General features: G+C 34.6%; 1 protein-coding gene across 5 annotated transcripts in view; it reads right to left on the bottom strand.

Annotated features, from left to right (window-relative positions):
- Positions 1–23,228, bottom strand: part of NAA35 (N-alpha-acetyltransferase 35, NatC auxiliary subunit) — a 57,695-nt gene that overhangs the window by 9,207 nt on the left and 25,260 nt on the right. For all 5 annotated transcript variants that reach the window (XM_033123360.1, XM_033123357.1, XM_033123358.1 and 2 more), the window contains exons 10-19: positions 22,736–22,819; positions 21,949–22,063; positions 16,867–17,045; positions 10,958–11,017; positions 7,360–7,466; positions 5,352–5,418; positions 3,923–4,021; positions 3,166–3,344; positions 1,376–1,512; positions 462–529 (exon numbers count right to left, since the gene is read on the bottom strand). In XM_033123360.1, the coding sequence (XP_032979251.1) occupies positions 462–529; positions 1,376–1,512; positions 3,166–3,344; positions 3,923–4,021; positions 5,352–5,418; positions 7,360–7,466; positions 10,958–11,017; positions 16,867–17,045; positions 21,949–22,063; positions 22,736–22,819 (1,095 nt within the window). The remainder of the gene's footprint in view (positions 1–461; positions 530–1,375; positions 1,513–3,165; positions 3,345–3,922; positions 4,022–5,351; positions 5,419–7,359; positions 7,467–10,957; positions 11,018–16,866; positions 17,046–21,948; positions 22,064–22,735; positions 22,820–23,228) is intronic.

Below are 23,228 nucleotides of genomic sequence, written 5' to 3'. Positions count from 1 at the left end.
ATCTCCTTGGAAACGCCCACTTTTGTTTAAGCCATTCATTGTGGAGCCCACACCCTTCCTAATATACTCCTAAAAAAATCCAAACCCCATCTCTTCCAAGAAACCTTTCTTGATCATCAATCAGAAGGAAACTCTTACCCTTTCTTACTACCTGTTTTACACATATGCCACCTGGCCTGTCATTAACTAGGTACTGGAGACAAGATCATATCAGGTTAGACTTGGTATCCTGCAGTGTACTCAGTACAAGGTATTTGTCATGCAACATGTCTTCAAATATTTGGTAAACAAATTAATGAAAACTAGACTTTGAAAAAAGGTAATTTTAAGCAAATAGTCAATAAAAACCAAAGTTGAAATTAGAACCCAGAAAAAAAGTTACAGAAAGCAGTCCATTTTAAGTAAACCATATAACAGCAGTATAGTTAAAAAGCAAAAAGAACTTCGTTTCAACAACTTACCTTGAACATACCAGCACACATGTTCTGATATGCCTGGCTCATTGTGATCTCGCGGCTCAGTGGGCGAACTGTAATAAGAAAGAAGATCACCCACGCTCTTCCCCCTTCCTCTTGCATTATTGCAGAAGAAAATTAATTTAAAAAAATCTTCCACCTTGTTTACTAAATTAAAGTTTTAAACAGTTTGTTCCTACAGGTTAAATTTTATGGCCCAAATCTACAAATAATAAAATATAACTTACAGGCTAAACAAGAATCATGTTCCCCAGATACCATAAAATTCTAATTCTAGTGTGAAGTAATTTTAATTTCTGAATTCATCACATGGACTTCCTAAATAGGAAACCTATGAAGGGTCATTTAAGAACCCACCCCAAATCCTAAGGAAATCCTAAGGAAAACTAAAGTCGTATTTTATGATTGCAGCGGTATCTGTTCCCTGCCAGGAGCGATCAGTACAGCAGTCCCTCTGAAACACTTTCTCCTCATGGTCCTGGGGGTGTGCCAAGGGCTGTAATCACCTTTCTGTGCTGATTACACCAGCACAATTCCAGATCTACTTCCCTCCTGAGCTGTCGGCCTCTGTGAAAAGACCAAAGGTCTCTTGCTGTCTTGTTCCTTCACCTAGCTTGCTTGCACACTCCATATAGCTACTTATTTGTGTCCTAAGGTCCTCTGACACATAAAATTGCAAAGAAGTAAGAAAAGCAAAGAAAGGAACCCAAAAGGCTTGCATCACTAATATTGGGATTCAGTTTCTACCTTGTACTTTCTGAAGAGAAGATGGGTGAGAATTAAAATATGGCTATTTCACCCATTACAAGGCAGAGGTAGCTCTCCATCTATTTATTTGTGGAAATTAAAGTGTACTCCAAAGTTATTTATTTCTTAAGTTTAAAAGTAACCCGTAGTACCTTTCTTCTTTTTCTTTGTCTTTTTACTACTCCGGCCTTTCTGCTGCTCTTCCATTATCCTTTCCTCTGCCATTTGAGAGCCATCAGCACGACTTAATGTCGACATCAACCATGCATAAAGGAATTCAGAAAGATACCTTAAAAGATAAAACATGTTACTAGTAGATGTCTAAATGAGATAATTTTAGCAAAACATATTGGTACTAATAAAGAGATATTTTTCAGAATGTTATAAAATCTTTTAAAAAAACATCATCCAATTAGATAATTGATAGTTCTTGTAAGAAATGAGCATTATAAGTGATTAACTTTCCCTTCCTCGTAACCATATGTTGCCATACAGTACTGAAAAATTTGTTTAATTTCCTACGACATGCATTTTACAACTTTACAACAGATTTCTTGATAATGATATATACATGTAAATGGAATGAGTGCCCATTACATTGGTTTCACTGTATCAGGATACACTTTACACCTCAACCTATTAAGTAAATATTGTATTTTTCTGTTAATTACAAAAGAAAGCAAATAAATTCAAATCAAGAGCACAAAAGCTTCCAATCAGTTGCCTCAAACCACAAAGGATAAACTTGAACATTTTCCCCTATAAATCGTCTTTGAATAGGAGTGTCTACTATGAGTTAACAAAATGTATTCCAAGTACCTATATCAAGACATGTTGGTCATAGTTATTTATTATCTATATAACTGTTGAAGAATATACCAAATAATATTTTTCTCATTGTAGTTGATGCTGAAATTCAATTTTTATAGCCAAGACTTACCTGTTAAGAATCCTAGCAGCCACGATAACAAAACGACGTCAACAGTGCGGAAGAGAATTACTTTCCTTCCTTCATAGCAGTTACTCCAGGGAATATACAATATCTTAATTACTCATAAATAATTTAAATGAATTAAAAAGATGAACTATATTAAGATTGAATATACTAAATTTAATTGTGTGTGATGAGCAATAGGTCATTATTATTTTGAAATTACCACTACTTTGCCAGACTAAGAAAAAGATTCAAGAGAACTGAATTCATTAGCTCACAATTTCTTAATTTATTTTCTTTCTATGACAGCTCCCCATGCCGAAAATATTCTCAAGCATCTGCATGCTAGGTTTCGTTATCTCATCTCCAAGTGAAAACAAAGAACTCTGCTGAGGATCATCTCTTAACAACTTTAAAGCTCCTGAAACAAATCCTCAGGACCTGTTTGTAATCACTGCCATGATTTCTTCTAAGAAAGACCTGGTTCAAGTTTGGAACTTTAATTCAGTTAAGTACATTACACAGCTACCATGTTTCCCGAAAATAAGACCAGGTCTTATATTAAGGTTTGCTCCAAAAGACACATTAGGGCTTATGTTCAGGGGATGTCATCCTGAAAAATCATGCTAGTGCTTATTTTTCAGTTAGGTCTTATTTTCGGGGAAACACGGTAGTATCTAGCATCACTGAAGTTAGGGCAAAATGTTAATTTTTCTCCCTAGAAACAGATAAGAGCTCTTCAATTAATCCATTTACCTTGGAGCCACTTTTTTTTCACTAATTTTAAAATAAATATTTAATGGCTGAAAAAAATACATTTGTACAGTGTCATGGCATTTAAAGATGTTCAAGATGATCGAGCTCTGCTTTTCAGTAGATATTTTTCAATTGTCCCACAACTAAAGTGAAAATACACTAAATGAAAAAAGTAACACTCAAGTTACACTCTACAGATGCACTTCCAGATCTTTCTACCCTACGCACTACTAATTCAAATTGTTCTCTTACCAATAGATGTAGTAGTACTCATGCATGCTGTAGAGTTCCAATTCAAAGCCACTTAGAAGATACTGTATCATAATTCGAAGATTATGGTAAAGGACCCAGGTACCTAAACAGGCCAAATGTTGCCTCTGGGGTTCCTGTTTCAACAGCATAGTGTGAAGGGCTGCATCAACCTTTTCTGCCTATCAGAATAAAATATCGTAACATTTACTTTCTTTTTTAGGTAATGAGAGACTTAAAAAAATAAACAGCTAAAAAATAGCATTAGCAGAAAATATAAATCTCACCACCTAAAGAATTCATACTTTCAAATGCATTTTTATTAGGTTTACATCCAAATTTCTCACTTCACAATGGATAACATTTAGCTAAACACTCCTTAAACTAAAAAGACATCCAATTTATAGGACAAAAATACAAACAATTGACTTCAGGTCTTTAGTTATATTATCAATTAATACTGCTGATGATTACAAGTTTGCTTTAATGTATTTTTATTATAATGTGAAGTTGCTATAAAACTATAGTTCTACACATATAATTTATCCTGATTATTAAATAATTTGTTTTCTCAGTTTGGATTATTCTTTCTTTTCTGTAAACTCTCACTTTGGTATATGAAACTATTACATTGTAAGTGAAAAGAAAATTCACCATATTGAAAAATTAAAGTATTGTTCCAAAGAATTTTTTTTTAAAATCTGGTCAAGGTATATGAATTGCCTAATATTAGAAGGGAGGGCAACTTGTTGGCTCTTACCTCATCCTGCAAAGTAGCAAATTCCTCAAGAATATGACCGAGCTTATCTCTCTGTCGAGCCCTATTGTGTCCATGGATCTGAATGAGACTACAGAATGGCTGCAATACAAATACAGTTTAACTGTCAACATGAAATGTCCTGATATTAAAGAAAATTAACATTCCAAATTTCTAAAATCTGGCTTAAAGAGAAAAATTGCTGTGTATGTAAGAATCATGCCTATGTACGTTTTCTTCATAGGTGTTTCTTTTTAAGGGAACTCAACACCAGTATTTAGCAATAGCTAGAAGAAAGTGGCTGTTTATGAAACTCGTTTTCATATAGCAAAAATATCTTCCTTCAATCTTTAGGTATTTCCAGAATGTCAGGAAGACTGTTTCTTTTCTGCTTATTTCGAGACAAAAGGCAATGCTGAAGGCTGACATTTCTGTGCTGCTTTAAATATACCAGAATGCCTAATAATTATAAGGCTTGAGTAATGGCTAATCCGCATAAACTCGAACATTCTCCTATTCTCACTTTTATCGGATACAGCATTCTCATAAAGAATACTGTAACATTTCACTAATCAGACGATAGACATGGACAGTAGGATGCTCTGATTTAAGAAGTATGAATTAAAAGATTCAAGTATAACATTGTTTTATAATTGTATACTTTGACAGATATTATCTCATTTGATCAATAACTAGCCCATCCTTTTAAGAGGTAGAGAGGCGGTATTAACATTTCATTTTTTCTAGATTCGGAAATTTATAGAAAAGTGATCTGTCTGATAATGATAATATTGTATTAGCGATAAAAAAGGGATAAAAACGAAATCTGGTCTTTTATTGATTCTCCTTTCACCATACCATGCTGCCTTCACATACATATATTTAGTGCCCCAGAGAGGTCTCTATAAAGAGCTTGTAATTAAACAGCAATGACTTACAATTAACTTAATCCTCCTCAAAGTTTATATTTTTTCATAATTACTTGAGATTTGAAAAAAGACTGCGATCCCATCTAAATTAGTAATTTTACTATAATCCTGTTCATTAAGATAATACAAAGATAAGTGCCTGGGGATGTTACAAATATTCCTGGTTTATAAAGTCAAAATTTTTGGGTCCATTCACATACACAAAAAATGTGAACAACCGCTGTTTTCCCAGATGGGGTCAAAACTTATCCTGTTTCTCTGGTTCCTGAGGGTTACAGTGAGAGGGCATCAAAAAAGTGCCTCCGTATCTGACAACCTGCCAAGAGGACTATGGGTTATTGAAGCTATCCACGTGAGTTTGAGAGAGAGAAACTTCCTATTTATTCAGTGAAAATGAGTAAGATACATTAGATGGAAAAATAGCACCAATGAATGCTACTGAAGCAACTGCACCCCACACTTTTTAAAGTATCCTTGACAACGATCCAAATTGTAGTTCTTACCCGAACACAGTGAGTAACAAAGGAGTCAATACAGTCCTTAGCCTGGTGATTATTATATAGACAGCACCTGTAAGATAATAGTCATGTCATCAAAATCAAACAATTTGGCCTACAAAAAAAGCAGTAATTACTCTAGGTGCTATGAACAGACAGGGATGGTGGAGAAGAGAGAAAATGGAACCAGACACATTGCTAAACTGAAGACTGACAGTAGTAGATTTAAGAAGTATTTCACTATTACTGTGGTGTTCACAATAAATGTGCATTATTTCCAATTCCTTTAGTTCTTTATTTGGACAATTAGAGTGGGATCGAATAAGACCAAATCAACAAGGAGAGAAGGAAAATTCCAAAGCTCCACATTTTCCTGACCCTACTCCAACATCATTTATTTTCCTACAACTGATATCCTCATGGCATACACTCATAATAGTAATTACAAAGAAGGTACTATATAGAATCCTACTTTCTTCAAGATGTAGACGCATTTCCAACCACTGGCCAAAATCATCATCTACACACACCCTCCGGCCCCTCACTAAGTGGTTTCCCTGTGGCATTCCTTATCTCAGGTAAAGCATCACTTCTTGACTAAAGCTTTGCTGAGCAGTCTGGAAGGATCGCTACATTCCTGGTTCCAGAGGAACAACAGGGACTGAATAGATGGAAGATACTCCTTTTCCATCCCTGAGGTGGGAGGTCAGTAGCCTTTGCACCAAAGGAGATGGGAAAGACATTCTCCTGGTACACTGAGAGGATCTGACAACTTGCTCCTCGTGTTTACATAACTGAGCAGTCTGACCAGAGCATCAAAAATAGAGCCATGATCATGTGATGGAAAATTACAGTGTTTGCTGGAGCTGGGAGAAAGAAAAGGAAGAACACCTGGAACAGGTGGAGGCAAAACAGAAGTGCTGGAGGGATTAGCAAGGAGGCCAGGGTGGCTGAAGCAAAGGAGGTGAGGGGACAGCACTGAGATGAGGTCAGAGAGGCACCAGGACAGGGGTGGAGACCAGGGCATATGAGGCCTCAAAGGCTCAATTATAAGACTGGCTTTTAAAGTGAATGAAACGGAGATTAACCGACACAAGGATGCTTGGGAATTTACTTCCTCCCAGTGAAGAGGCAGCCCTGAACCCACAGGAGTGTCCCTTGTCCCTGCCTAGGACAACTTGGACGCGTAACCCACACTGTCTCCGGAGTTCCCCAACAGGACTCAACCAGAGTTCCTTTCTGTGGAGCACACTCTGTGTGGCTTTCTTCCATTTCCCACTTGCCCACAACTCTACTGGTTTTTCCTGGGAACACTTTATAATTACATGTACATGAATCTTTGTCTCAGGCTTTGATTCTGGGGAACCCAACCTAAGAAAGGAAGGTACCAGAGAGTTCCATGTGAGATGTGGCATGATTTATTCTACAAATTGAATGCTGAATCACTGTTTTTATAGTACATAATTTCACATCCAGTCTTCACATATGCTGGTTTCTAAAAGAAATAAGATTCTTTTCTTCCTTCTCCATTGGAAAAGCTCTACTTATTTTCTAAAATGCCAACTAAAATGATGATTCTTTCCGCCTGAAACACTTTCCAGCCTCTTACGGCAGGCAAGGTGTTTTTGGGGGAGTGACTCTACCAGATCATAATTTATGAAGCAATTATCTGCATTTTCTATTTCTATCTAGACTCCATTAAGACCTTGTTTTCTATAATTATTTCCCACAGTACCTACCTAACACAGTGCTTTGCACAGTGTCAATATAACTTACTGAATTTCTGATAACTTCTTGGAGGTTTTTCTTCTCATATTGGACCTAATGTCAACCTCACGAAAACCTCTGTTTAAATCTAAATAATATGTGGCAGAAATCAATTAATTTTAACTTGATTGAGTTTATTTTTTATATGGAGACTTGATTCCAACACTTTTTATGCCATGGTTATAAAGAAGGAGGAGAGAGAATTTGGGCAAGAAACACATGCTATAAAATGTTTTATGGTACTTACTTTGGGGAAAGCACCGGAGGACTGACAAAAGACCGAAGTGCATCTTTCACCATATCTTGCATGAGATGAGTTCCAAAGACCTTTTTGTTATCCACCAGGAAAGTGGTCTTAAAACAAATATTATATGTTAGTAATGCTGTCACAATCTTGACATACTGTACATGTAGTTGCCATACTATGACATAAGCATACTTCTCATAAGTTCCACAGAATACAAGAAGTTAAAATATACAAAGATGGTGGAAAATTTCGATCAATTATTGCCTTCACAATGGGTAATACTCACTAATCCCTATTTAAGGTGTATTCTGATGCAGGAGAATAAAAAATGTGCAGGGAAAAAAAATCTCTGAGGTCAAGAGTATTAATAGTGAAACAGTCAAAATGAACTGACTAGTCTAAGTATGTCAAATGAACTAACATAAAATGGCTTCATAAATTATGAAATATTAAGTGACTAAAAATATTAAGCTAGTCAATAATCTTTATCTCTCATGAACACTCTGGAATTGATACAAACTTTCCAAAATTGGAAAAAAATTATTAATACATTTTAAATTTAAAATAAATTATTTAATAATAATTTGCATTTAATGTTCTCCCCTTAACAACCTCAATGTATTTTAATATTTACTATATTACACCTCACTTGATTCCCTAACATATCTGGGTTGTTTCCAGTTTTTGGTGATCATGAACCAAACAGCCATAAATATTTGTATACAGGTTTCCAGGAGAACGTCAGAGTCCACTTCTCCTGCATAAACAGGTAGGAGTGGGATTTGTAGATTTAATTTTATAAGAATCTGCCAAACTGTTTTCCAAAGTAGCTGTAGCACTTTACATTCCCGTCAGTATTGCACCCTCACAACCACTTAGTATTTTGTTCTTCAGTTTTTCAAAAAATATTCTGAAAGGTGGATAGTAGCGATTTCACTGTGGTTTTAATTTGCATTTCCATAATACTAACAATGCTGAGTATCTTTTCATTATTGAAATGTTCAAAATTTTTGCACTTAAGAATTGAGTTGTTTTCTTATGTTGATAGATTTCTTCATATGTTCTAGATTCAAGTCCTTTGTCAGACATGACTTGCAAATATTTTCTCACACTCCATAGAGTCTCATTTCCTTTTCTTAAGTGTCTTCCTCAGATTTAGTTTTAGATTGATCAATATATCATTTTTTTAAAAAAGACTTTATGCTTTTGATGTTACACCTAAGAATTCTCTGCCTTCTCCAAAGCCACAAAGATTTTCTTCTATTCTTTCTTCTAAAAGTTTTATAGTTTCACATTTTACATTTTAGATTTATTCTGAGTCCGTTTTTTTTCTTTTTGGGCGGGGGGCACATGTCTATCCAATTGCTCTTGCATCATCTGTTGAAAAGACTACCATTTCTCCATTAATTTGCTTTTTCTTTGTAAAAAACTGACCAGATTACTGATCAGTTGATCATATTAGTCAATTAACAAAGGACTACATAATATGGTACTACATAATAAAGGACTAATTAAAGAACTGGACTTCTCTGGAGTTTCCCCTTGGTTCCACTGATACATACATTTTGTCCATCATTTTGCCAACACCACATCTGTCTAATAGTCAGGCAGTGAGTTCCCAACTTTGTCCATTTTTTACCCCCCAAAATTGTTTTGGCTGTTCTAGTTCCTTCACCTTTCCATACAAATTTTAGAATCAGCTTGTTGATAGCTATAAAAATTCCTGCTATGATTTTGATTGAGATTGCTTTGAATCTATAGATCAATTTTGGGGAGAATTGAAAATATCAATTCTTTTAATCCATGAACAAGGTATAGCTGTCCATTTGTTTAGGTCTAAGATTATTCATCAGTACTTTGTAGTTTTTCAGCACACAAGTTCTACAAACAGGTGTTATTTATACCTAAGCATTTCTTTATTTTTTGATATTATTGTAAATAGTAGTTTTAAAATTTTTGATTTCCCACTGTTCATTGTACATTTGATTTCCCACTGTACATAGAAATACAATTGCTTTTTGTATAGTGGCCTCATATCCTGAGATCTTATTAAACTCATCCATCCATCAGGTCTAGGAAATTCTTTGTAGATTCCTTGGCACTCTACAAAGAAAATTGTGTTGTCTGTAAATAGACAATATTTCTTATTTTATTCTCAACTGTGTGTACGCTTTTTATTTCTTTTTCCTGCCTTTTATAACTGGCTAAAATTTCCAGTACTACGGTATGTTGAGCAAGAGTGGAGTGATGAGAGTGGACATCCTTGCTTTCTTCCAAATCTTAGGAAAAAAGGGTTTAATCTTTCATCATTAAGTGTGATGTTGGCTGTAGGTTATCCTTACATCCCCTTTACCAGGTTAAGTAAGTTATCTTCTATTCCTAGGTTTGCTGAGAGTTTTTAAATCATGAATGGCTGCTGAATATGGTCAAATGTTTCTCCTGAATTTATTGAGACTTTAGATTGTATGATGAATTACACTGAATGTTTTTCAAATGTTAAACCAGCTTTAAATTCCTGAGATAAAACACACTTGGGTCATGATTTTTAAAACTGTATTGCTGGGTTCAATCTGAAAATAAAACTTTAAGATTTTTGTACCTATGTTCATAAGGGATATTGGTCTATTGTTTTTTATGCTTATAGTGTCTTTGGTTTTGCTGTTGAGGTAATGTTGGCCTCATATGAGTGTTCTTGCCTCTTCTATTTTCTGGAAGAGACCGTGTAGATATGGCCTGGAGTTTTCTTTGTTGGTAGGTTTTCAACTATGAATTCAATTTCTTTAACAGATATAGGATTAGCTATCTATTTCTTCTTGAGTGAGTTTTGTAGTGTCCTTCAAGGAACTGGTCTATTACATCTAAGTTTCTGAATTTATGGACAGAGTTGTTTACAATATTCCCATATTATCCTTTTAATGTGTGTAAGGTCTGTAGTGATATCCCATCTTTCATTCCTGATATTATTCATTTGTATCTTCTCTATTCTTTGTTCTGTCTGGTAAGAGGTTCATCAATTTCAAAGACCTGGGTTTTGGTTGCATTGATTTTCTCTATTGTTTATGTTTTTTATTTTACTAATTTCTGCTTTTATTTTTGTTATTTCCTTCCTTCTCCTTGCTTTGAATTTAATTTGCTCTTCTTTGTCTGGTGTTTTAAAGCAGAAACTTAAATTATTAATTTTAGATCTTTCTTTTTTTATATATAAACATTTAATGCTATAAATTTCCCTATAAGCACTTCTTTAACTGTATCCCACAGATTTTGACGTTATATTTTCATTTTCATTTTAAGACTTCCTCTTTTACCCATGTATTCTTTAGAAATGTGTTAATTTATAAATATGTGGAGACTTTTCCAGTTATCTTTGTTATTACTAATTTAATTTTGAAATAGTAAGAGTGCATACTTCGTATGATTTCAATTATTTTAAAATTAAGATTTGTTTTATAAGTCAATACTTCTATTAATAAAATATAATATTAACTGTGGAATATCCTTTAAAAGCATCTACCCTTTGTTCCCTCAATCAATAAAACAGTGTCAATAGACATATAATTTGGTGTTTAAAGAAGTATTTTCATTACTTAGTGGAACTTACTTGTAACAGAGATCTTGAAAGAACACAAGGTGATTGTTCACTAAACTCACAGAAAAAATCCTAAGAGATACGTAGAGAAAAAGTAATGTCATTAATAGATTAAATGAAAGCTGAGAATGTCTGCATATAGAGTGTAATTTTTTACTAGACCTTCTGGGAATAATATACTACCAGAATTAGAATATGACAAATAGGTGAAGGTCATTTCTACAGGGATTGTCTAATTGTATCAGTGGGATAAAGGATAATTTTAGAGCCTAAATTTTTTTTTAAACAAACAGATCAATAATAGTATTGTGTGAATACCCGTGTTAAATTTGTACAGCATGAAAATAATAGTATCAATAATAATTTCGTAACGAATATAAGAGGTTTACTTCCTACTTCACAGAAATACCAAGTAACCAGGCCAATTTGATTCATATTACCAACTGTTCCTGACTCTGGGGAAAGACCAAAAGATAGCTCAGAAAACTATACACAGAAGTGAAAAAAAGATATGAAATACACTAAAATGTTAACATCTGTAGATTGTAGGATAGCAGCTGGCATCTTCAGATTTTTCTGCATTTTCCAAATTTTATAGTTAAGTAAAAATTTATATATATATTGATATTTTTAAATTAAGGATAGGTATCTCAGCTTGGGGATACCTACAGCATTGCAATTGGCGGGCAGTAAGAATAAAATATATAGACCCTATAGCTTCCTCTCCTGGAAAAGAGATGGTTGTGGCCTAGGTGACTATCACCGTAGAATACATCCCTAGACAATTACAGGCAGTGCTTTTTCCCACTGAGCCTTCTACTGTAGCCTAAAGATTCCCCTCAGTCTAGTATTCATCAGGGACTCAGAGCTGGTGTTGAAGATGAACCTCTCTGCCACCTAACTCCATCCAAGAAAGTCAGTATTACTGCTGGACTTGGACAAATCCTGGTCTTTTTATTATGTGACATCCCGAAAACAAAGAGGGGTAAAAGTGGAAGGGGAAGGATGAGGAAGGGAGAATGGGAGTAGAAAGCAGTGGTGGGGACACGGAGTGAGGAGGATAGTGAGGAAGAAGGGGAGAAAAGATGTTTCTCCAGGGCTATTAAAATATGCTCACTTAAGTCTCACCTATTTTTCAAAAAGTTTTCTTTTTTTCCTTGAACTGTTACCCCTTCTGGTTATTATCTCATGACCCTTGACATTTCGTCGTCATTTTGAATAGCCATGAACCGTGTTTTAAATCCTCTCCTTTTTTAAGAGACAAACCGGGTACTTTCAGTTACATTTACTATCATTCTGACCACTCATTCTAGCTCCTTTATTGGCTCTTCTTCCATCCCAAATTTGAAGTATGAATAGCCCTAATCTGTTTTTTTTCACACTTATTGCCCAGACTCGTGATCAATATAAATGGGTACTTTACCAAAATCTACCAAGTTTCACTAGTCAATTAACTATCTTTTTTCACAATTAACTTTTACACCTTCCACACATTGTTAAAGCAAATATTCTCCACCAGCGAGATGTCCTTCCATTCTACATTACAAAGAAAATTAAAATTCATCTATCCAACAGGAAATTCCTCAACTTCAGTCTCTCAGGGTCTACATCCCCACGTCTATACCAGATCCTTTCCTTGCCTGCTTTAACCATAGAAGTCCTCCACTTGTACGAAGGACTCCATTCCTCCCAGCTTTCTCAGGAACATTATACACTGTCAATTGTCCATCCTTTGCTCCCCTAGATAATAAAGTTTTCCCTTTCTACCAGATGGTTCCCATTTACATTTAAAGCCAAGTTTCTCCCATTTTTAAAAAGAAAAGAAGAAAAGACAGTCCCATGATCTCCCATTTCCTTCTCAACTGCTACCTTCTAAGCCAAACTTTCTAAAGGAGTTGGCGACACCCACTGTCTCTATTTACTCAACTCCCACTCATCTTCAACGCAAGGCAGCTGCGTGGCTCTTGGTTCTAGTCCCCCATCACTAACTCCTATGGATATTTGTTTGGACCTTATTTGTCTCTTTCATTTGACTTCTCACAGTAGCATTTGACATGACTTCCTTCTTGAAAAACCTTTTAACTGACTTTCATGAGTTGCTTCCTCTTTGGCTACTTCTCAATCTGTCCTGTAGGTTCAGTTTCGTACTAGACTGCCTGCCTTCCTTTCTTCATCTACTTGTTTCCTTGTAATTGTATCTATACAAATGCTTCAATTACTATCTATACTGTAATAATTCCAAAATTATAACTCTAGCACAGAGCTCCAAACTCTATCCACAAAGCGAGTATCTATTTAATATCTCTACTTAAATATTTCAAATATACCTCAAATTCTACTTCACTAAGACTCTCATTTGACTTGTATCAAAGGTCGCCTTTGATAGTTTCCCCATTTCAATGAACAGTGCCAAATTTACAGCTAGATTTGCACGTTAGAAGCCTGGAAACCTTCTAGAGAGCTCTGTCATGCCCAATATTTAATTCATCACCAATATGCTATCATTTTTAGTTCACACATAGCTCTAACTCATAATCTCCCTGCCAACCTTCTACTCCAAGTTACCATCCATCACCTCTCCCTTGGACTTTGAGAATGATTTCTCCATTTGTTCCCTGTGTTTAGTCTGGTCCCCTTCCAATCTTTTCACCATAAGGCAGCCACATCTATGTAAATTTTTAATCCAATTTTGCCACCACTCCACCCATAGTAATCTTGCAAAAAACTCTAATGGTTTTCCTTTGCTCTGAGAAAACCCCAAATCTTTCATGTAGCTCACACGGACCTGCCTCACCAAATCCCCCTCCGCATCACTGTATGCCCCACTCGGATACTTTCCTTTGCGTTTCTCAAATGTATCATGGAGGAACATTCCGCTTCCTTCATCTAAAACTGCCCCCCTCCTCCATCCTAATGAATGTCTACCTGACCTTCAAATCTTAGCTTTACCTTTACTTCCTTAAGAAAGCCTTTTTTGATCATCTAGGTCAGTTCCTTCATTATGTTACATGTACTAGTTCCTTTCCTATCACTTACTTTGGTTTGTAATTCTATAATCATTTTTATGATTACTTCATCAATTTCTGTCTCACACTACATTGAAAGCCCCATGACAACAGGGATAAGCTTTTGCTCATCATTGTATACTTGCCATAGCACAGTGTCTAGCATAGAAAAAGCACTCAGAGGTGTTGGCTGAGTTGATGAATGTACGTGTACTCATTCTCAGTTTGTACTCCATTTCTCATGACTAGTACGCATCGCTAACAGAATATATTCTATGAAACCTACTATTTACCTCATCTAAACTAGGTATCTTCCTAATTACTCTATAGTTGTCAAACGTGTCATCTTCTGGATTCCTAATCTACAAGTTGCCCTTCACTAATTTCTCTACCCTTCCCCTTACTGTTATGGCTTTTTCTCTATATGCAAAGTACCAAAAACTTGGAAAAGCAGAAAAATGCAAGGAACAAGCTATCATCTAGCATTCCACCATCTAGACATAGTCATAATTAATATTTTGGTATTTGTTTTTAAAGCTTTTTAAAAACTAAATTTGGCTCTGTCTCTGACAATTTTTTCTGTATGCAATATATAAGTGGATAATATATTTTTAAACACAGCTTGACATTTATAAATACTTCCCCCCGTCAATATTTTTCTATAACATACTCTTTTTTCTTTTTTTTTTTAATTAGTTTCAGGTGCACAAGACAAAGTAATACTTAGACGTTTATCATTTATATCCCTCACTGTGTGAACTCCCCTCCCCCATCTATAACATACTCTTAATGGCTATTTGACACATACCATAGAACAGATAATGTCACCATTGGGCATATAAACTGTTTCTAGTTTTTCCAGATTACAAAGTATGATGCAACAAATACCGTTTTAGTGAATCTTTGTACATATCTCAGATTATTTTCTTATGCTAATTCTCTAAAAGGGGAGTGGCTGGGTCAAAATATACATTTTTAAGACTTTGAAGAGACAGATACCGGAGTACAGGAGAATGACTGTTTCCCTTTATCAACATTAAATATTACTGTACTTTTCAATCTAGTTGTTATAAACTGCATTTCTTTAATTTCCAGTAAGGTTAAGCACTTTTCATGTTTACTTCTTTTTAAACGCGTGTTCATGTCCTTTCCCAATTTTTCATTTGGATTTTTGTCTTACTGGCATTGTCAGCATTCTCTATGATCTGGCACTTTACCCTAATAATAACAGGTTTCTTATACCAATCCACCAGACTATTTGGTCCCTTATCCACCTTAACTTGAATCTTTTCCTCCACTCTTGGCCTCTGTCACACTCTCCCATTCCTCTACATATGCCTCTGTCTCAAGTCTTCCAGGGATCCAGACTTTTCTCCCACTATGGTCTTTTTATATCCAGTGTCAGCTGTCCAGGCTTGGCTCCCCCAGCTCCCCTCTTTTATGGTACGTCATTATACATTAATCTTCTGCCCAACTGTTACACTTTCTGATTCCAGTTCACAAAGATCTTCTTTTCTAAAATCCTACAATTTATCTGGTAAACACAAATATATGTCCATGTAACAATTAAGGATCAGAAAATAGATGCAGCAGAAGAGTAAGAAAATCTCTATTCATTATACAAATATGCCAATCATCTAATCATCTAATTGATTCTAATTTAGTTAACCAATCATCTAATTTAGTTCGAAGCCCTCTAAACCTTAGTTTGTTTAGCTGTACAATGACTTCCAAAATGAACTGACTTATGTCTGTGATCTTTTCTACCTTTAAGATTCTATGATTCTTATGATAGAATAAGGACACACTACTAAAAAGAAAGCAAACAAAAAAAGAAGTAATAAAGGCATAATCAGTGAAAATTTCACAAGGAATGAGGACTTAAGCTGGGCTTCAATGACAAAGAATTAGTGGAAGGGAAAATAAAGTTATTTATTACAAGACAGAGCAAAAACAAAAGCACAAATCTTTATTGACCATCAACTATATCCCAGAGGCTGCTGCACAATTCTAGGAATATAAACTAGTTAATTTGTCATCTCAAGGAACAGAGGTAACGAAGAAACCTGGCACCAACAAGGAAGATTTCACAGAGGCTATGACACGGGGGCTAGGAATTCTGTATCTCAGCATGTAGGGGGAATAACAGTCAAATCCATATCTACACATAGTCATGCAAAATAAATAGTCATGCAAAATATGTCTCAACATCAACAGTGATATTTTGTATATTTTCTACCTTCCTACTAATCTTACATGTCACTATAATTTTACCAACCAACAAAACTCCATCTCTGAATGTTTTAATGTTCCCAAAATAAACCTATATTTTTCTCTATATTTTAACCCATAAAAAAGATTAATCCAAAACATGCCAACTTAAAAATGTTCATGCTCTTTTACTCAGCAACTTCACTGTAGGACTTCATCTTCAGGGGGAAGGATGCACCTAACATAACGATTTACCTATACAGATGTTCACTTTAGTACTGTTTATAACAGTAAAACACTGAAAATGACCTAAATGCTATTCAATATGAATGGACTGAATAAAACAGTGATATATGCTTACAGTGGAATACCATGAAACCATTAATATAGAAATGCATGTATTTGTTGACATGAAAAGAAATATGTTCATGATATAGAGATTAGTAATAAAGGAAAAGTTTACCATGATCCAATTTTTGTATAAAAATATATTTAAATACATGCACACATATATGTATGTATACGTGTGTGTGTGTGTACACACACACACACACACGCATACTTACATAAAAGGTTTTGAAGACAGAATCCAGGGTTCAAACTTCCATTTGTAAAACTTGGGTGAATTATCTAACCTTCTCTAAACTTTAGTTTCTTAATCTCTAAAATGAATAGTTATATTCCAGAATAGAGATTTGTACTTACCAGGATACAATGTAAATTTGTTAAATTGACCACCTCACAGACAGTTTTTATTCTATCTATTAATCTTGCAAAATAGTTGACCATTTCTTCCCTTTTAATTATTTTTGCATATCGAGGGAAGGTGGGTGGAAGTAGCCTCTGGTTAACAAGGGGCTCAAAACCCATCATAATTGGATGATCTAAAAAGAAAAAAAATGAGTTTTACAATGGTTCTCTGAATTTTAAACCTCAAATATTACTAAATGTGAAAAGAAAAAGGTCAGTTTCAAAAGCATCTTCAAATTCTAATCCAAATATTCTCTAAATGGATTTTATAATTTATAATGAATATATCCACACACATATTTTAAAATGATAAGCTAGTCTTTCTCAACTTGAAGTCTAAACTTAGGAAGTATATCCCTGAAATGCAAACTGATTAAACATTTGGGTTCAAAATTCTCTTGCTGGACTACAAACAGGTTGTAAATCAAGAATAAAAAAAGAAAATAGTTTCAGATGTAATGAAAGAAAAAAATTAAAGTGGAGCAGGTCTCACTATTAAGAATTAAAAGCAAGACTGATACTTAACCAAATTATAATAATGTTCCTCAGACATACACCCTAACTGTTCCTAAGGATCATGCAAATAAAGAAGTTCCCCAGGCTTCCTGGCCTTTTTCCTCATCTCTGTACTGAAGTTCTCTCTGATTGAAGTTATTTATTCTTACATAAATTCCAGTTTAACTGATGATTTCTAGACCTAACTTCTCAGCCCACAACCTTCCTTCTCTGAGTACCAAGCCTATGATTTCTGACCACCTTGGTATACCCCACACCACCTCGAAAGGCACGCATCCAGAAACGACCTTAAATCTTTCCCAAACATCGCTTCTCTTCTTATATTCCCTTTCTCAGTAAAATGACCCAATGTCCTTACAACTGCTTAAGCCAGATACCTCCCTGTCTCTTCTCACCTCCCCATCTGCTTTATTTAATCAGTCCCTAAGTCTTAAGTACCTCACTTCCTACCGTCTAACCAATCTGTCTCTCCTCTTCACTTTTACTACCACTGCAAAGCCTGGTTTCCCTGCACTGACTGTTCCCTCATTAAATTAATCCTAAATGTTGCCACCTTAATTGTTTTATCGAAATTACACCTGATTTCACTCCCTAATCCAAAGATTTTGTTGACTCTGTTATATATAGTACAAATTCTTCATTGGACACTTAAAGGTACTTTACAATTTTCTCCCATTTCTATAAAAAAAATTTTTGTACTTCAATGAAAAACTACACATTGTTAGATCGATCCTATGGGAGCTATTTTAAAAATCTTAAATCAGTTATAAATAATTGAGAGACATGCAATTCTGTCCTGTCTGGTAGAGATTCAACAGACTTCCTTCTCACTCTATAGAAAAAACAGTTTTGCCTCCACTGATCATTTATTTCAACATTCCTATATGCCATAAAAATTGGTGCATTTTAAAACTTTTCATGTCTGGTTATGTCATTGAACAAGTTTAACAAAATCCTTCACACATGTCATATATGTATAAGAGTCACGGTTTTGCCTTTTTCTGAAAATTATCTTTTAACAGTCCCTATTCCCTAAACTCCATAAGCTATAAGCAAGCACAGTGCCTTGCAAATATCATGCTCTTTTATGCCTCTTTACTTGCACACAAACTATTCTCTCTACCTGTAAAATCCTCCCCCTTGTTCTTAACCTGAGAGACTTAATGTAGCTTGCTTGAATTCCCTCACCTTAGGTCCTCGCCTAGTACTCTGTATATACACTACTGCATTGTCTGTGTAGGATTACGTCATTTGTTCTTCTCTCTCGAAATCTTTTGAAAGCAGGATCTGGTTTGTCTCACACCTAAATGCCTGGCTTATAACAGGCACTGGATATGTTCGCTGAATAACAAGATACGCATGCTCAAAATAAAATGAAAGACTACAACCAGTATAATAAAACAGTCTGATTTATAACACTTAATTTAGAATTAAGGCACAGTAGTAGTGACAACATTGTAAGAAGCTTCTTTACCACACCAACATGAATACATTTGGGGCTAAATTGATAAATGAACAGATCCAGACACTTAAGTAGTACATTACCCTTATTTTTCCTTAAAGCATTCTAATATACATCTGAAACTATTACCGAGGAATATTCTTTTATTCTTAATACACATATTTTTAGGCTTTAAACTATAAGGAGAAGATACTATAAGTAGATACCAACCACTCATGAAAATCTGTATTACCATGGAAAGAAGTAAATATGAATGGGAAATGAATAATAAATACAATATATTCTGTATTACATTTACTTTTATACAAACTAAAAAGTGCACTATAAAACAATATTAACTTCTAAAACTAAGTCAGCTCTCCTGGATACTACTAAGTGTTTAGCAGTATTCCTGACCTCTACCCACCAGATGCCAGTAGCATTCCCCTAATTGTGAAAACCGAAAACAGAGTCAGACATTACCAAATGTCTCTGGAAGGCCACAGCTGACAAACACTGATCCAGACAAACATAATAAGCAAGTATAATTCATTATGGATAAACTTAGGAAGTAACAGGAGTATCTAACCCACAGAGAAATTAGAAGAAAGACTTCCTAGAAGTGAAGTCTAAGGGAAGATCTAAATGATGAGAAGTTAGTCAAAGGACAAAATATTAGTCAGGACAAAGTATTCCAAGCATATCGAAGGCCTAGAGGACAGATAATATGGCTCCTTTTTTTTTTCCTTAGGGAGTGGCAATATTCCAAGTTATAACTTGTCCAAATTCAAAAAGTAAAAATAGATGCATATAAATAGAGTAGGGACAAAGTCCCTACACACAAAGTTTGAAGTTATCTATATGCATCTCTCCGTTCTCCACATACATTTAAATTTTTCCTCTATATTTTTGTGGACATAGTCCTTGTTCATGGTTAAAGTGGTTCCTAGTAGCTATATTTAAATCTCATCTATTGATGAAGCTCATGCATAAGGACTTTGTATCCATCCTATACAAGACATATAGTAACTTGCCTGACTAGAAAAGTACTTATGAACTGAGATACAGTAAGCAGTTATTCATGATGTAGAATAGAATTGAGCAGGAGAAGTACTAAAAGCCAGGCAGAAGTTTGTGTTTCGTTTCATGGCAACATAAAATGAAAAGTTTTAAGAAGCTTTACCATACCCGATCCCCTTGCAGAATATATTGCCCTAACATTTTCCCATTATACTACATATATCTCTACCATACAATTTATCTCAGACTGTCTTATATACAATAACCTCAAGAGCTCTTACTAAATGAGCTCAGAAAAGACAATAATTACCATTACTTTCTACCTAGTATGTGTTGTGCTCAATGTTTTCCTGAATCAAACTTGGATAGAGATCAGACAAGATATTAAGAGAGCAAAGTAAGTAATCTGAGATGAAAACGAATCTACATTATTGCTTTATTATCATTCTTCTTAGAATAGATATTATTGGGAAGACATTAACTTTTTTATTATAGAACTGTTTAGCTTTATGCTTAAAGGATAATTACAAAATTAAATTAAGCCAGCTAAAGGTAGTAAACAGATAAATTTAAAACTTTACTTGCTTAGTCATAAGATTACATTTTTTAAAAAGTTTATTCAAGCCAACTTTATGCAAACCATCTTGCTGAAGCTTGCCTGTGAGCAGGCCATTAAAACCAGAGAAATAGTGGAAAATATATGCGCAGGCAATATATTTTTTTAGCACTAATTAGTTTGAAATATAGGGAAGCCACAAACCACATGGACAACTAATGATCCTATAGCAATTATTATCCTCAGTTATAGACCAGAACAGTCCATAGTATTTAGGATACGGCAAAGAGGAGTATTAGAATCCAGTCATATGGAAGACTCTCGTTTTGTATTATTAATACCTTCTTGATACATAACCCAACAAATAATGAAGTAATGAATTACACGGTGGTTTCCACAAAAGTACTCTTGCACTCGTATTTGAAGTATTGGAGAGTTGCAGATTATGTTACACTTCTCTATAAACATGTACTAGACAGTGTGCTATGCATTAATAACCTTTCAACAGTTACAGAATGTCACCTAGATAGTCATCTCATCTACGTCTTTTCCCCTCCTGGGGAAAATGAAAAAGTCAATGAATTAATAAACTCAATATAATGATTAGGTACATAAAGATTATGATAATAGTAATTTCCTAAACTAAATTACCTTTGCACTGTTCTACTAACTGACGTTTGAGTAAGAAAAAAATTCGTGGGAAGGTGAACCAACAACCGCTGTCCCTAAGAAGAGGGGGTGGGATGGAAAAGGAAAGCAGTGTTAATCTCAAAACTGGCCTTCCTGGTCACAGGACCAACAACTGGGAAAAACTAATTTAAAGAATATAAATATCTTCTCATTTTAATAAGTTTTAAGGGTAATCAAAATCGCTACACATTATCTAAAATGTTAACACAGTTGCAAATTTTACAACAAAAGTACACTATTCCTTTTATTTTAAGGCATAGTTGATAAATAAGATCTACTGTCAACAACTGCACCAAGTACCATAGAGAGATACAAATAAGACAGTTCCATGGCCTAAATGGGTAAAAATTTCATGGAAAGACAAGTAGGTAAACAACTACAATATCATGTACTAAAAAATGTAACCGAGGTGTGTATGATTGCAATGAGGCCACAGAGGGAATACTCAGGCCTGCCTGATAGAGTCAGGGAAGACTGTGTGATGGAGGCGATGGTCTCTCAAAGGAGTAAAGGGCAGGTTATTAAAAAAGAATGTAATGCCGACATCACAGCATGATCACCAGACTAGGTAAATATTCAGACCCAAAAAAGTAAGATACAGGAGACGGCCATGTTCTATAGTACCGTTTTGTTCTAAAAAAAGATTAAAAGAAGGAAGCATAAATACCCCATGTAAGTCTACCGAGCAAAACATTCCAAAGTCCAGACAGACTGAATTAAATGAAATTTGAGAACAAACCAAACACTACACACTCAATGGGAAAAAATGGAAAAAAAAAAAAAAAAAAAGAGTAGGAGCAAAACAGATAATTACCTCCTTTCGTAGTATCATTCTGGGCCTGGATGCCATGATGCAAAGAATTATGAATGGCAGAAAGAAGATCTGATGCTTGAACCATCAATTTTTGAGCTTCTGCAACAGCACTGGTCTAGCAAACAAATCACCAAAAACATTCTTATATATTCTTTCACTGAAAGATATACATTAAATAGGAAAACCCTATAAACAATAATGAAATTAAATGCTTGTTGTAATGACATTGGTTTTCACAAACTATCCACTTAAAATACAGGATGCTCACATCCTGTTAGGATAGAAATTATTTTTTTACCTATACCTACATTTTGTAGGAGCCATTAAAAAACAATAGGAAACATTTCTGGTTTATTCTGTTAATCTTTTGTTGTTTTCAAAAAAAGAGAGAGATGCAGCCAACTGGAAAATTTCAGCATTTTTACTATGTCATTCATCAAGGTAAAATACAAAAAAAAAAAAAAAAAGGAGTATTACAAAAGTAAGATCAGTGGTAAAGACTGGATCTTTACTCACCACTTACTATTCACAAATTAGTCTACTAATAATATAAAATATTTTTAAATCAAGAACAGACATGCACATGTAATGGAGAATATAAAATTCACAGGATTTTGAGAAAATCATCAGGGCTACTCTGATGTAAACACACCAAACGCTGAGTGCTGTCTATATGCAATCGGGCATTTCAACGGAAAGTCTCAGAACTATTTCAATAAAGCATTCCATTCCCCCCAACCAAAAAATAAACCCACTAAAATAGGCAGATTATAGTAAATGCCCTTACCTCTTTCTTAGTAAAGGCTATAAGCACTGTCAGTAATACTCGAGTAAATTTCACTCTGCTGAATACTGCTAAACACTGTTGGTGCTAAAAAATAAGAAAGAACTGGAAGTTAAAAGATGCAGTTTGTCAAAGGAATTTCATTTTTAAATATGGTATTTTAAATCCTAAATCTAAGTGTTAATAACTTACTACATTACAAACATCTTCACTTATAGTCTTTTAAGTGCCTGAAAATGAGCTACAGAAAACATAACAAAGCCTATTCTATTAAAATAGAAATACAAAGTAAAGTTTCTATATCAACAGGACTGATTTTCCCCTAAGACAAAAGTTACACTATTATCTCAAAAACTGATTTAATTAGCATTTGTTTAAAAAAGATTAAAAAGGTACTTTAAATAGTCACAAAATTTAGGATCTCAACAAAGGTTTGGCAAGTTTCGATACTTTGTAAATTCTTGAGTTTTGGCAAGCTTTGATGTATCATGTGTAA

Source organism: Rhinolophus ferrumequinum, chromosome 12 (genome assembly GCF_004115265.2).
Source record: "Rhinolophus ferrumequinum isolate MPI-CBG mRhiFer1 chromosome 12, mRhiFer1_v1.p, whole genome shotgun sequence".
Classification (NCBI taxonomy): domain Eukaryota; kingdom Metazoa; phylum Chordata; class Mammalia; order Chiroptera; family Rhinolophidae; genus Rhinolophus; species Rhinolophus ferrumequinum.
Note: the sequence above shows the minus strand (reverse complement) of the source record. Positions and strands in the feature narration are given on the sequence as shown.